General features: G+C 41.7%; 1 protein-coding gene across 1 annotated transcript; it reads left to right on the top strand.

The window, feature by feature from the left end:
• The first annotated feature begins 1,044 nt into the window (after positions 1 to 1,044).
• Positions 1,045 to 11,503, top strand: PDCD6 (programmed cell death 6). The gene is made up of 6 exons (XM_075744626.1): positions 1,045 to 1,308; positions 4,088 to 4,149; positions 7,379 to 7,423; positions 8,554 to 8,712; positions 9,350 to 9,459; positions 10,954 to 11,503. The coding sequence occupies exons 1-6, from the start codon at positions 1,223 to 1,225 to the stop codon at positions 11,050 to 11,052; spliced, it is 561 nt and encodes a 186-aa protein (XP_075600741.1). The 5' UTR covers positions 1,045 to 1,222; the 3' UTR covers positions 11,053 to 11,503.
• Positions 11,504 to 12,899: the final 1,396 nt, after the last annotated feature.

Below are 12,899 nucleotides of genomic sequence, written 5' to 3'. Positions count from 1 at the left end.
ATTTAAAATTATTTGATGAAGGACACAATGAAGGTGACAACTCTGTTCAGGTACTAATAGATAACAGAGATAAGTACAAGGAAGACAAGAGCCTACGTTGTTCTAATTAATGTTCTGGAGTCTGTATATGTAACTTATTTAGCCTGTGAATGCCCAGACCTTGTGCCATTCCTTACCTGGAAGAGATACAGGGAGGTCAGCAGTTTGGACAAAGGATAAAACGAAGATTGATTGTGGCTTTTTTCATTGACAGGAGCAGCGTGTCCCAAAGGCTGAGGACGGTTCAGTAGAGCATCGGCTCGATGTCTCTGTACCGGAGGAGTTTTAGCAAGGTCCTACGGGACCTTACCCTCTTCCTAGAAATCACGGCTAGGGGAGGGGAATTAGGCTGATTTTTGGAGGGTTGTGTTCAGCCCTCGGTTAAGAATTACTGAGGTGTACTTCGATTTTAATCTTGTTCCTGAAGTGCTTTTCCTGTGTGCTTTTGATCTTCAGTTTGCCTAAGGGAATCAGTTCATCGGGCTTTGTTTCTCCCTACGCTCCCTTCTTCCTCTGCAGCAGTAACCCTGTAGCTCTTGGATGTTAAACTTGGGCTGTTTCCCCTCCGTGACAAAGCACCTCCCCACAGTCTCTCCCCGCCTGCTAGGAAACGGTCACAGGGACGGCTCCTGCCCTTGGAAAAACCCTCACGGTGGATGAGGGCTTGTGTGGAGGAGCGCCGTTAACCCGTGAGCGGGGCTCCCTACGCCCTGTCCCGCTGGGCAGCGGCCGCGGGGCTCTCTGCGGCGGAGCGTTTCCTCGGGCTCTGCCCGTTGTCCCGGCAGCCGCTGCCCCGCCCTCCGTCCGGCGTTCCGAGGGGCTGCCCCGCTGCCGAGGCAGGGCAGCGCCGGAGCCGGCGGAAGCTCGGGAGCCCCTGAAGGATCGGTGCCAGCGGGAAAAATAGGGATAACCGCGCCCGCTAACGCGGCGGGGGGACGCCAAGCCTCGCCTCGCCCCCACCGCGCCCGGGGGGCCCAGCTCGACCCCGCGCCAGCCGACCCCGCCCCGCAGCCGTCGCGGTGGCAACAGGCGGGCGGCGAAGCGGCTCCGCTCGGGATTCCCCGGGGCGGGGACCGTGCGCTTGCCCGGTTCATCGACGTCACCGTTCACGCTGCGTCAGGTGGTCCGTGCCGGAAGCGCGGAGAGGAAGGCTCGAGCTGCCCGGTGGCTCCGCGGAGGGGCCATGGCGGCGGGGTATCAGTACAGGCCCCACGGCGGCGGCGGCGCCGCGCTGCCCGACCCCGCCTTCCTGTGGAACGTCTTCCAGAGGTGAGGCTGCTGCGCCCCCCGCCCCCCACCCCGGGGGCCCTAACGGCCGCGGGGAGGGGGCTGTGAGGGGGAGTCCCGTCCCCCGTCGTCCCCCCCCGCCAGGCCCTGCTGGGCCGAGGCACCCCTATCCCGCGGCGCCGGGCCTGGCCCGCTGCCCTGAGGTGGCCGCCGCGACCCTCGTTCGTTCCCGGGCCGCGCTGCCGAGTCTTGCTGGGCGGGCGGGGTGGCCGCTCCCGGGGCTGCCGCCGCCGCCGCCTGGGGGGGCACCGGGAGGAGCGGGCCTTGGGAGGTGCCCGGAAACGGTCAGGCGCTCCGGTGAGTCTGTCACCGGCCCTGGGCATCCAAGGCAGGATTTGGCTGTCTTGGGGCCTTGCAGGGCGGCTGAACATCGCGGTTATATCCCTGTAGGAGGAATCTGAAGGGGGAGCTTTAAGAAAGGCTTGAGAAGGAATAAGTATGGCTGTATTTTAGAGCAAGGGGAGGGGGATTAATGGAAGCAAGAAGGTAACCTTGAAAGGGCCGAAGTAATTTTTGACCTGAGAATCCAGAAAGGATTGTTAAGTCTGGAGGGTAAATGTTAGCAGGAAGACATCTAAAAAGGAATCTGATAAATGCTTAATGGAAACTTAAAAACTTAACAATAAATATTGTTTTGAATACATCTGGAGCTGAAACCTGCAAGAGAGTTACCAGGCCTGCATTAAAAAAAAAACAAAAAACCAAAAAACCCACACTGTTGAGACTGTTGTAGTAATGGAGCTAAAGGAGTTCTTCACATTTGTGTCGTGTCAAGGAAACTGAGGGGATCCATTTTAATAGGAGATGTGTCATAGGATGTATCTTGACTCAAGCAAGCAAGAAGAGGTTCAGGAATAGGCAAACAGTAATAAGTTGCTAAAAATGGCTAGTATTTACTTAGTAACTCAGCAGTGACTCAGGAATGTGGCAGCTTACCTACCTAGCCTTCCGTCAAACCATTTCATCTGAGAACTTGGGAGGAGACATGCACGATGCTGTTTCTGTTTTTCAAAGGGTCCAGAAAGAAATAGATCAACAGTCTGACTTCTGCACCAGGCAAACCAGTAGAAACCATTTTAAATAAAGTAACTAGTCAGGAGAGTTGCATGGCTTTTGTTGAATGTATTCCTGTCTGGCAGACTGCTGTGTAAATCTTGGAGTATGTTGGATAAGGGTTGGGTGTGGATATGATACTAGAACTGGTGCAATTAATTTCCAGAAAGATTCTCAACATACAGAAGTATCAAAGGCCTTTAAAGAAATCCAGGATATGCAGAATCAAAGGGAGAGGCCTTTGGTGGATAACTACCTGACTAAAAAAGAAGAGTGTGTGATCATCTGCCACACTGACAGATGGAGCTGTTCTGGGATCTTTATTCAATATGTTCATGAACAACTGGGGGAAAAGAAGGTGAATGGTCAGATGAAGTTTGTTGGTTACTTGCAGGAGCACCTCATGGTCCTGAATGACTAGGTCATATCACCCTGTCATGACCAGATCATGGTCAGATGAAATCCAGAGTAGATACTGATGTCCCTAAGGAAGACCCACTTTAACTCTGCGTCATTTTGTATATAAAATGAATGTGCTCTAAGCTGACTGATGGTGCTCAGGAGCAAGATAAGTAGGTCCTAAGATGTTTCCATGAAAATATCAGCTTAGCACTTAGTAGCAGCTCATAAAAGACAAAAACCATTAGGAATACATAGAGAAGAAATACAGAATAAAAAAGAGGAGTATCTTTTTGTTATTATAATATATACAACTTATACTTGCAATTTGAATATTGCATGCAGTTTATGTAATTTCTGAGATGGGGAGGGAATCTAGTAGAATAAACTGAAAAGGTTTAGAAAAAGACAATAAGGACTAAAAGAAAAAAAACAGCTTCTGCAGAGGGATCAACTGAGCAGGACTCTGCTTTGGAATAGTAGTAACTGAGGGGATATAAAAATTGTTGGTGTCAAAGGGAAGGTCCCCTTATAAAATGGAGGGAAGTCACCACCGCTTTCAGATGTCCTTCTAAAGAAGGCACGATCCTGCTTTATTTGGGCAGAAACTACTTAGTTTATTAATTTTGGGGTAGAACTTCATTCTCTAAGACAATAGACAGAAGGCTCAATGAAAGCTGGCACCTGCCTGCACTTTTTCACTTTTTGAACCCCTTTGAAAGGGGTCAAGGTCCTGCAGTTGGATTCCTTGTGGATTCCTTTGGTACTTGGCACTGGTTACACGAGTGGCTTTCTCTACATTGCCAACATCTTGCTGAGGGGCACTGGGTGCCAAACAACTCCGTATTGTGACATTGGGCATTTTGTGGATTTAACCAGCATGGTGTGCTCTGCTCTTCTTTTAAAAATAAATAAATACATAAAAATACTCTGTTGTGTGGATTATGCCCAGACTGTTTTATTGCCAGTGTGTGTTTGTGTGTGTCTCTTCGCTCATAAGTAAGTCTTGCAGTTTTCTTTGTAGCTTTTATCATATTCCAGAATGTCTCATCAGTCTGAATGAAGTGTTTAATGTGCAGTAATTGTGAATGGTTTACCAAGTAAAATAATATTTTCCTGAAAAGTCACTAATTGTAATCTTACCTGGTGAGTAAGAACCAGAATGTTGAAGTCTTCTGTAAGTGGAACCTGTTAATTTCAGCCATTTAAAGCTTACCACTCTTTTTGGTTTTGTTTTTTTTTTTTTTTGTTTGGTTTTTTTTTGTTTGGTTTGTTTTGGTTTTGTTTTTTTTTTTGTTTTTTTCCCCAGGGTTGATAAAGATAGGAGTGGAATAATATCTGATAATGAACTTCAGCAGGCATTATCCAATGGTAAGTCTGTAAATGAGTACTGAGGTGGTTCATTGTAAACCTAATGTTAAATTTCATGTGAGACTGGTTACTTGATGCCAGAATTTTTTGATTGGACCTGGGGGTGGGTTGTTGAGTGTTCCTGCCACTGATTAATACTATTTAATCTACAGCAAAAGGCTGAAGAGGAGGAGAAAGTGGAAAATCTTGCTGATTTTTATTGATTTTTTTTTTTTTTTCTGAGCCCATTGTTCTTGGGTGTTTTTGATTTCAAGGCAACTTTTCTGGGTTTGGTACATATTAGTAAAACTGAGTACCTATTGTAAACGTTACTGATTTGTATTCTGGGGAATGAAGGCATGCACATCCCTTTATTTTTTCCAGCTCTGCTTCCTAGAAAACATAAATGGTGATAGATATATTATTCCTCACTCATCACTACTCACACTACTTTGTTTTTTAACCAGGATCAGTGTATAACCTGGACAAAGATCAGATGTTTACAACCAGCCTTTTCACTGCACATAAAATCTTTTCATACAGTATGGTGCAGGAATTGAAGATGGTAATTTATTTTTTTTTTTCCAAATGAGGCATGTTTGGGGTTTTTTTTTCCTAACAAAGTAGAAAGATGCACTCTAGATCTAGTATTAAAACTTTCTAGTAGTCTGTCAGTTCCCTGTGATAATGCTTAAAGACTAACTGGGGTATGGTCAAATAACTGATGCAAGCAAAATAAAATATGAAACATTTTTCCAGTAGCCTATTTTTACTTTCCTCTGGTGACTTAGGGTGAGTAGGGTTGTACTTTGTGGTTTAGTTTTTTCCTCTCTTAGAAATCTGAAAAAGTGCATATTGAAGCTATTTGTGCACTTTTGAGTTCATATTAAGTTCCCCTTTTCCCAGGGTTTAATTCCATCATCCTTCCTGTGCTTTGTGACCGAGAATGGCTTAAACTGTTGTTGTGAGCTGCAATGCACACAGACTGAAAAGCTCCTTTTTGTCAGTAATCACCTGATTTGAAACAAATTTGGATGTCTCTATTTAGTAAAATTGTGGTCTTGTAATTAAAATGGATTTACTAAAATATTTAATAATATATCTGATAAATTAAAAGCAATATATTGTAGCTGCTGCACCTGATCCATAACAAAAATACTATTTTCAATAACAGCTTCAGCAAAAGCGAAGTTAAATTGATCAAGTCACTGTTTTTATTTAAGATTACTGTTTATAACAGCGTGGGAACCTGGCTTTACCTGCCATTTACATTTCACATATTTTAAATATCTTCTCATCTGATTGAATTTAAGGGTCATAGGCAGTGATGACTATCTGAACTCTTTTCTTGTCTTATTTACAGTGTAGATTAGCAGTTTCAGTGCTTTGCAGTTATGAAGAATCCCCACCAAGTGAATTCACTTCATTCCAAGAGATTCTAGATCTTGTACACCAAAGTCGCTAACAATTCACTATATTCTTTTCAAAATATATCCTCTAGTGGATGGTTGTGTGGAGCTGTCCTATAATCTAACATGGGCTTAAAGAATGTTATTTATTTCTAAAACATTAAAAAAGTCTGCATAATGCTCATTAAAATTTAAAGTTCAGTGTGTTTTTGACATTCAGCTTTTCAACATTTCAAGTTTATGCAAATAACAGTATACTTACCTGGGAAGGACTGATCATCACTTCATTTATTTATTTGCACAATAAAATCCTATGCTTCCTTCTTTGTTGGTTTTTTGGGTTTTTTGTTTGTTTTTTTTTTTCTGTGCGGCCGTGTAAAATTAATAGCAAAGTCAGGGGAAGGGAACAGTCTTTTACTGTTTACTGGAATAAGCTGAATTGAGTACAGTCCTTCTGGTTTCACCATAAAGTGTCTGTGTGAGACTCTTGAAAATTTCAACATGAAATAAGTTAAATTCCAAACTGAGCTTTCCCTTTTCCCTCTATTCTGTTCAGAGTTAAATGCTGGCACCCTATTAATAATTCCATTATTTTTTTATTTTTGTCAGGAGACATACAACTCTAAGGTACTGATGTTCTCTGTCTAAAATACTGCTTAAGCGTTTTCAGAGCCATTTTTACTCTTTCTCTGCTTACGTTTCTCTTTAGGTGCAAATAGTCATACGGCCTGCCTACAGTATAGAGTTTTTCCCCGTGGCTGCGTCTGTAGACTTGCACTGATACAGTTTCCCTTCTATGGGAGAACTTCAGCACTGGTGTAGGCGCTACTTATACCACTTGCAGCTTGATCCAGCAAAGCAGCCATGCCTTCACAAAGCCTGCTTAATACCACCACAGCTTTTCTCTTAGGCATTTGTGGTCAGCTAACTGCATCTACAGTACCCCCGGTCTTACTGGTTCCTTTGTGGTCCCTGCACTCATCCACGGTTAATTTAATATGTGCTTCTTGGTCTTCCTAGTACCTTCACAGGCTCTAGAGAACTGATGGTGAAATTCTAGATGAGGCACAGCATTTCTTTTAATTTAAAGCTTAATGCTTCCTAGCACTCTGGAATGATTCCAAGAGAGTGCAAACCATTCCAAAGTGACTAGCATCTAAATATTCAGAGAAGTACAGAGCTCCTCTTCAGATGATTACTGCTCAGGCCCTTTTAAGCAGCAACATTTCTTGGTCTGAAAATACTAATTTAAACTAACACTTCATTGATTTGGCAGTGGAGGTGGGAACTATACTAAACTCAACTCTGAATTGCACTGCGTGGTTATGCCATGTTAGGAACCTTTTCTTTTCGTGTGTCAGAAACTAAATGCCCTGGAGTAATCCACCTGTAAAACGGGAAATAAGCAGATGGGTTTTTACTGAGGAATAGATACGAGACCTTTGAGTTATAACTTAAAACTTCTGCTCCCATCAGTAGAAAATGTGCGGCTTCAGTTTTGATCTTGCCTTTTATTCAGTACCTCCTGACTACCCAGGATGAAAAAAATCCTTCTTAGTTCTTCCACGGTTTTAGGTTTCTGGGTTTTTTGGTGCAGCCTGGAAAATGTTAGTTTCTGTGTAGTACCTGTAAAGCATTGGTCTGAAGTCATCTCTGAATGGTCAAGAACATAATTACTTCAAAGCAGCCTTATTTTATAATATGCTAGCTCCATGTCATCTAGCTCTGAATTCACTGTTTAAGTTTTTATCTCATTTTTTGGTTGGTTTGTTGGTTGGTTGGTTAAATTCTTTTAAAATGTTACTTAGTATTGAGGAACTAAGTAATTCTTTCTGTTTCAGGCACATGGACTCCCTTCAATCCAGCAACAGTCAGGTCAATTCTTGGTGAGTGTAGTTGTGTGATGTGAAATAGTCAAGACACTGTTTTGTCATCTGTTCAGACGATTGAGAATGCTCTCATGTGCTGCACTGGTTTAGAGGAAATAAGTATGTGCAAATATTACAATCTGTATAAAATATGTACTTCTGCTGTAATAATGAATGCCTGTTTAAAGATCTTTTGAAGTAGTTTGGGTCTTTCATTGTTAGGTGGTATGTTTCAATATGACTTTACTCTTTTTCTTTTTTTTTTTTTTTCCTCCCCCAGACAGCCCAGCAGTAGTAAGTTAAATATTTTCCCTTTTGAATAATACAGGAATGCCCTTTGCACGCACACACATCTACTTGTCAAAGTAGCCTGAGCCTGAACAGATAGTAAATGTAATTTATGTGTGGGGAAATTGTCAGCTTAAATATTCTAAAAAGATATTGCGTAGCTGGTATTCATAACTAGTTTTTTCCCTGTCTTGCATTTTAATCCTATGTTCTGCTCCAAAAAGACCAAACAGCAGCTTTACAATGTTTGAATTCTTTAGTCCTAAAATAATTGCCAGTAATGTGGAAGATGATGGTGGTAGAACAGAAGGAGAAAAATTCAAGCACAAAAAAATCTTTTCTATCATAGACTTCATAAATCCAAGGAGTAATTTTTTTGCTTTGTTTTTAATAAGTATTCAGCAGCAGTCGCTGTGTGAGATGCTGTTTGCATAAAGACAACAGTATCAGTTAGTCAAATGCAGATGAAGATCCCAGCACTTTTGGCAGTCAGTAGATGTTGTAGACTTTTCATGAGTCCTCAGAAAATAACAAACCCCCTCTCTTTTTTTTTGTCACTGGATGATCAATCAGGCCCTAAACACTTTCAAACTGGAAATGAAAACCCAGGAAAAACAATCAATCTGTGATTCATTCTGGTCCTCTTTTATCCTGCTTTATCTTATCCGCCTTCAGTGGATGACTGCTTGCTCTTTTTGGCAAAACTTTCCAAAATATCACTTGTAATTTTCCTATTTCTTTTCTGTCTCCAGTACCTTCCACAAAGTGCTCTCACTTCCTTCTTAAAGTATTAGCAGATCTTACTGAAGAGTAGTGTGATTAATGTGTTACTCATATATGTTTCTTATTTTTTATTTCAGGCATGTTTGATAGAGAAAATAAAGGTGGCGTGAACTTCAATGAATTCACAGGAGTCTGGAAGTATATCTCGGACTGGCAGAATGTCTTTCGAACGTATGACAGAGACAATTCTGGAATGATTGACAAAAATGAACTAAAGCAAGCACTAACAGGTTTTGGTAATTCATTTGTAATTACAGTTTTTGTGATTGGGTTATGTCATCAGATGAAGCTTCTTATTGTTAGGGCTGCTCTGACAAATGTGAACGAAGCAGGTGAAAGGCAGTTATCCTTTCAGCTCTAAGGTACCTTTTAAAGATGTCCACGCCACGAGCACTGCTTTTTAAGCTGTTCCCTTTAACGGAAAAAACTGGGTGTGTCAGTACATGCCCAGAATGATTTCTGTCTCCCCTGTTAGCTGCTCTGAGAGGAGCAAGACTTGAGGTACATGTCTGAACTTACACAGGTACTTGATACAGCTTTCCACTTTTTAAATCAGAGCCAGCTGTCTACGCTACAGCAGCATTCTGATGGCAAAAGGAACTTTCATTCAATTGACTTCACTTACAAAAACCTGAGCTGCAACCCTACACCGTTTCCTCAACCAACTAGTCACTTTAATCAGTAATTACGTTTACTGTGACTTTGTCTATAATTATTAAGCATGGGTTTTACTGCATGTTAATGTAACACAGATAATTTGGCAAAAAAAATGTCTCTTGTAACTGCTTACTTGTTTTGTTATAAAATAGCCTAGTTCTTTTTATAGAATGACTGCGGTAATTGAAACCTTTTAAAGCCTTTCTTTTTGCTAAGGTTACCGACTGTCTGATCAATTCTACGATATCCTTATTCGGAAATTTGACAGACAAGGAAGAGGACAGGTCGCTTTTGATGACTTTATTCAGTGCTGTGTTGTTTTACAGGTAAGAAAGGAGATGAGCTTTAATGTCAATTGAAAAAAAAATCGCCTTAAACTTTTATGGTTCTCAATTTAACTATGATACTGGTTCTAGAACTTGGTTATAAACCAACCATTTGAACAAAGTATACGAGAGGTGCTCAAAACATTTTCATTTATTGGTCTTCACTTGTTAACTATTTGCATCACATGTAAATTTGATAAATTTTTTTGACCTGTTACATATTTGTATGGTGCAAAAAATGTAAAATAGTCTCAGTGCTTTAAAAGGAAAAAAACTTAACACTATTTCCATTAGTTTAACACACATGCTTCCTCTGAATCTTGGGTGCGTTAAAACTGGAGTGTGTCATTCCCATGGTGCCCATAGTTCTCGTATTGGAATTGTGAGTTTTCTGTTTATCTCTCTATTTAAGGCTCTAACTAAAAGGAATTTGATGTAGCAGCTGAATTATTCAGTCTTTCGTCACTGCTGTTCCTGCAGGGCAATGATAGTAAAAGACATTTAAAACAAACTAACAAAAACCCTTTCAGTAACAGAAATGCATGTGTGTGTATATATGAGAGAGAAAACTCGAGTTTACAGGTGTATTATTTTGTTTAGAAATCAATGATTGGATAATTTCTCACCTCAGTGCTTAAGGTTTCTCTAGGTGTCTCTGGCTCTTCTGAAATGGACATAAGAGTTTGGGGAAAAGTTGGGGAAACTAGCAGTGGACAAGCTGAGTTTTAGTAGGACGGGGAAAAAGGTTGCTGCTTTTGCACTGGCCAGCATTGCAACAGTGTCTTAAGATACCTTCTGATATGCAACATGAAGAGAAAGGAGCGCCCTGTAAAAGTATTATCGCTGTTATCTGCATACAGGCATTTTGTTCTTCTCCTTCGTGTCTACAGCCATAAGGCTGTTGAAACATCAGTTGCCTTTATATTCATTTGTAAGAGAAGCCAATTATACTGTGTTAGAAACTTACACTCTGGTAAAGAGAGCTTTGAAACGGAGTCTCATTCAGCTGGTGTTAGTGAAACCACGCTGGTAGGTAGGTTGGTCCACTGTCTGTCCGTACTGCCCGGCACCTCTGGGGTCTTACAGAGACAACTCAGATACTGCTGATACCCAAACGTGTTTGGCAAGAAAGTGAGAAACAGACACGGTACTCGCTGGATTCTGTCTCCAGGTGACTCTCAAATGTCTCATGAGAATTGTGTGTAGTTTTCCTCCCCTTCAAAGCCAGCTATAAAAAGCTGTCTGGTCTATAAAGAAGTGTCTCGAGAGCCTTAGGTATTCTATCATGAGCAGGTTTTAAAACCAGATCTGCTACACATCTCAAGCACAAGACATGGCAAAGGGCTACCTCGATATGCATGAGATTGTAGAGTGCCTACAGAGGGGATGAACGGAAGTGTTCCTAAAGCTATAGAAACCAAAGTGGCCAGGGGAATACACGGCAGTCTGAACTTTCCCAATGTACAAAAACGTATGTGTTCTCCCCCGTTTCAGAGGCTGACTGATGTGTTCCGCCGTTATGATACTGATCAAGATGGCTGGATTCAGGTGTCCTATGAGCAATATCTTTCCATGGTCTTCAGCATCGTATGACACTGATAACTAGGAGCTGCACATTGGCATTACACAGACTGGAGTTGCCAAATCATCCTGTACTGAATAAGATTATTGATGTATTATAATGGATATAACTTCACATTCTTAAATTTTGTATGTTGGTCATCACCTTCAGAATCAAGTACTTGAGTTGGTTTTTATTTTGTATGACTGTACAATATGGCCATCTCTGCTTACTGTAGTACAGAAAGCACAGAATCTAGATTTAACTGGTGCAATGTCAAACTTAACCTTCTTCCACATATCCTGCATGGGGAAAAATGACTCTTTAGAAATGCCAAATTAAAATAATGCTTGTTAGTTTATAAGGGAGTTGAAAGTCAGAAGTTGCACAACATGTTTTGCATGTGCCTTACTTTTATAAGAGTTTAATGTATTAATTTTTAATACAGAATTTAAAATTAAGTAAAAATAAGTAAAAATATTAGATCAACTGTTACAGTCTACTTTACTTTTGTACAGCTTTTTTTTAACGGAGTGGTGGTTTTATTTCTGTATTCTAATTTTCTATGGTTTGGGGGTCCCTCTCACTGAACAGCGATGGCCTTTTTTCCTTGCCTTATCTTTTGATTTTCTAGCTGCCTCCTTTCAGGGTATCCTTGGGACATCTTCAACTAGAACTTCTTCACGCCTGTGTCCAATACCACATCTTGCTCAACAAGGTCCCTACAAAAATAAACTTTATCTAACTACTCTGGATATGTAGTTCCTTCTGCTCAGTGGGCTCATTTAACACCAATAGTCTTCCTTATTGTGCCGAAGCACACACTTGAAGTGGCCTTGAACTGACAGTCAAACATCTCAAAACCTTACCCTCCATCTCGCCACTTACAGAGGGGGAGGGACTTGGTGGAAAAACTGAATAACCAAAACCAGTAACAACTGACTCCTGTTGCACATGTCTCCTGCAGTAACTTTGAAGAAGCAACCTGATAACTTCTCTTTGCTTCTTCCAAGTTACCTTAGTGCTGGTGCAAGATTTTCTTAAAGCAATCTATCTAAAAATACTCCAGCGGCGCTATTACTTACCTGTAACTCCTACTCTTGCGGGTATCTTTACAAGCAAGAGCTTTTAGCTTTTATCCAAAGACTTTTTCTCAAACTGTAGCAATACTGACTTATTCCAAAGTCCTCTCCCCTCCCCAGCTCATCATATGCAGGTGGCCCATGCCCCCCCCCTTTTGTTTCAAATTTCCTAACAGGTTCGCTGTGGTTGATGGGTGTGCCTAGACATCAGCTGCTGCTGTCAGTGACAGCAAGCAGCGTTCCAAGAGGTTTTGCAGAAAAGGTTTGGGGCTATAGACAGAAAGACACCTTGCCTAAAAAATAGCAGTGTTATAATGTGATTTCCTAAGTGCCTTGGCCAGAGTACAGTATCTGGTGTCAGGGAAAGATGGCCAAGTAGCAACTAAACCTCAGTCATGCAGAGAAGCTGCTACCAGCTGTCAAGTGATAATCAAGCAGACCCTTACTGACAGCTCGGCCATGTTTTCTGAACACACTTCTGGAGTGAAATACCTGGGGAAAGACCAAGGGTTGCCATAGCATACGCACACAGAAAAAAGGAGCTCTTCCCAAAGGCAATGGATTGTTTCTGGGTGAGGTGGGAGAGCAGGAGTAATGACCAATGTCCTGAGACCACCTCAACCAACAGCCGTGGATTAAGTGTAAAAATTAACTTCTCTTTAAGGAGGTAAGGGAGAAAGACTCCCAACAGCTACTGCTTGACCCTCACCTCCCCAGAAAGCTGAGGTGATCACTGTATATGTTCTCCCTGGAAACAAAAGAAGAGCCCCAAAGTTTTGGGCTCAAAAGAGCTTCCC

The sequence above is a fragment of the Balearica regulorum genome, chromosome 2 (assembly GCF_011004875.1).
Source record: "Balearica regulorum gibbericeps isolate bBalReg1 chromosome 2, bBalReg1.pri, whole genome shotgun sequence".
Taxonomy (NCBI): domain Eukaryota; kingdom Metazoa; phylum Chordata; class Aves; order Gruiformes; family Gruidae; genus Balearica; species Balearica regulorum.
Note: the sequence above shows the minus strand (reverse complement) of the source record. Positions and strands in the feature narration are given on the sequence as shown.

Excerpts from the sequence above, each read along its gene's own strand:
- PDCD6 (XM_075744626.1), top strand. The coding sequence starts at position 1,223 with ATGGCGGCGGGGTATCAGTACAGGCCCCACGGCGGCGGCGGCGCCGCG. Across the intron at positions 7,424-8,553 it reads AACAGTCAGGTCAATTCTTG|GCATGTTTGATAGAGAAAAT; the intron begins GTGAGTGTAGTT and ends TTTTTATTTCAG. Across the intron at positions 9,460-10,953 it reads AGTGCTGTGTTGTTTTACAG|AGGCTGACTGATGTGTTCCG; the intron begins GTAAGAAAGGAG and ends CCCCCGTTTCAG.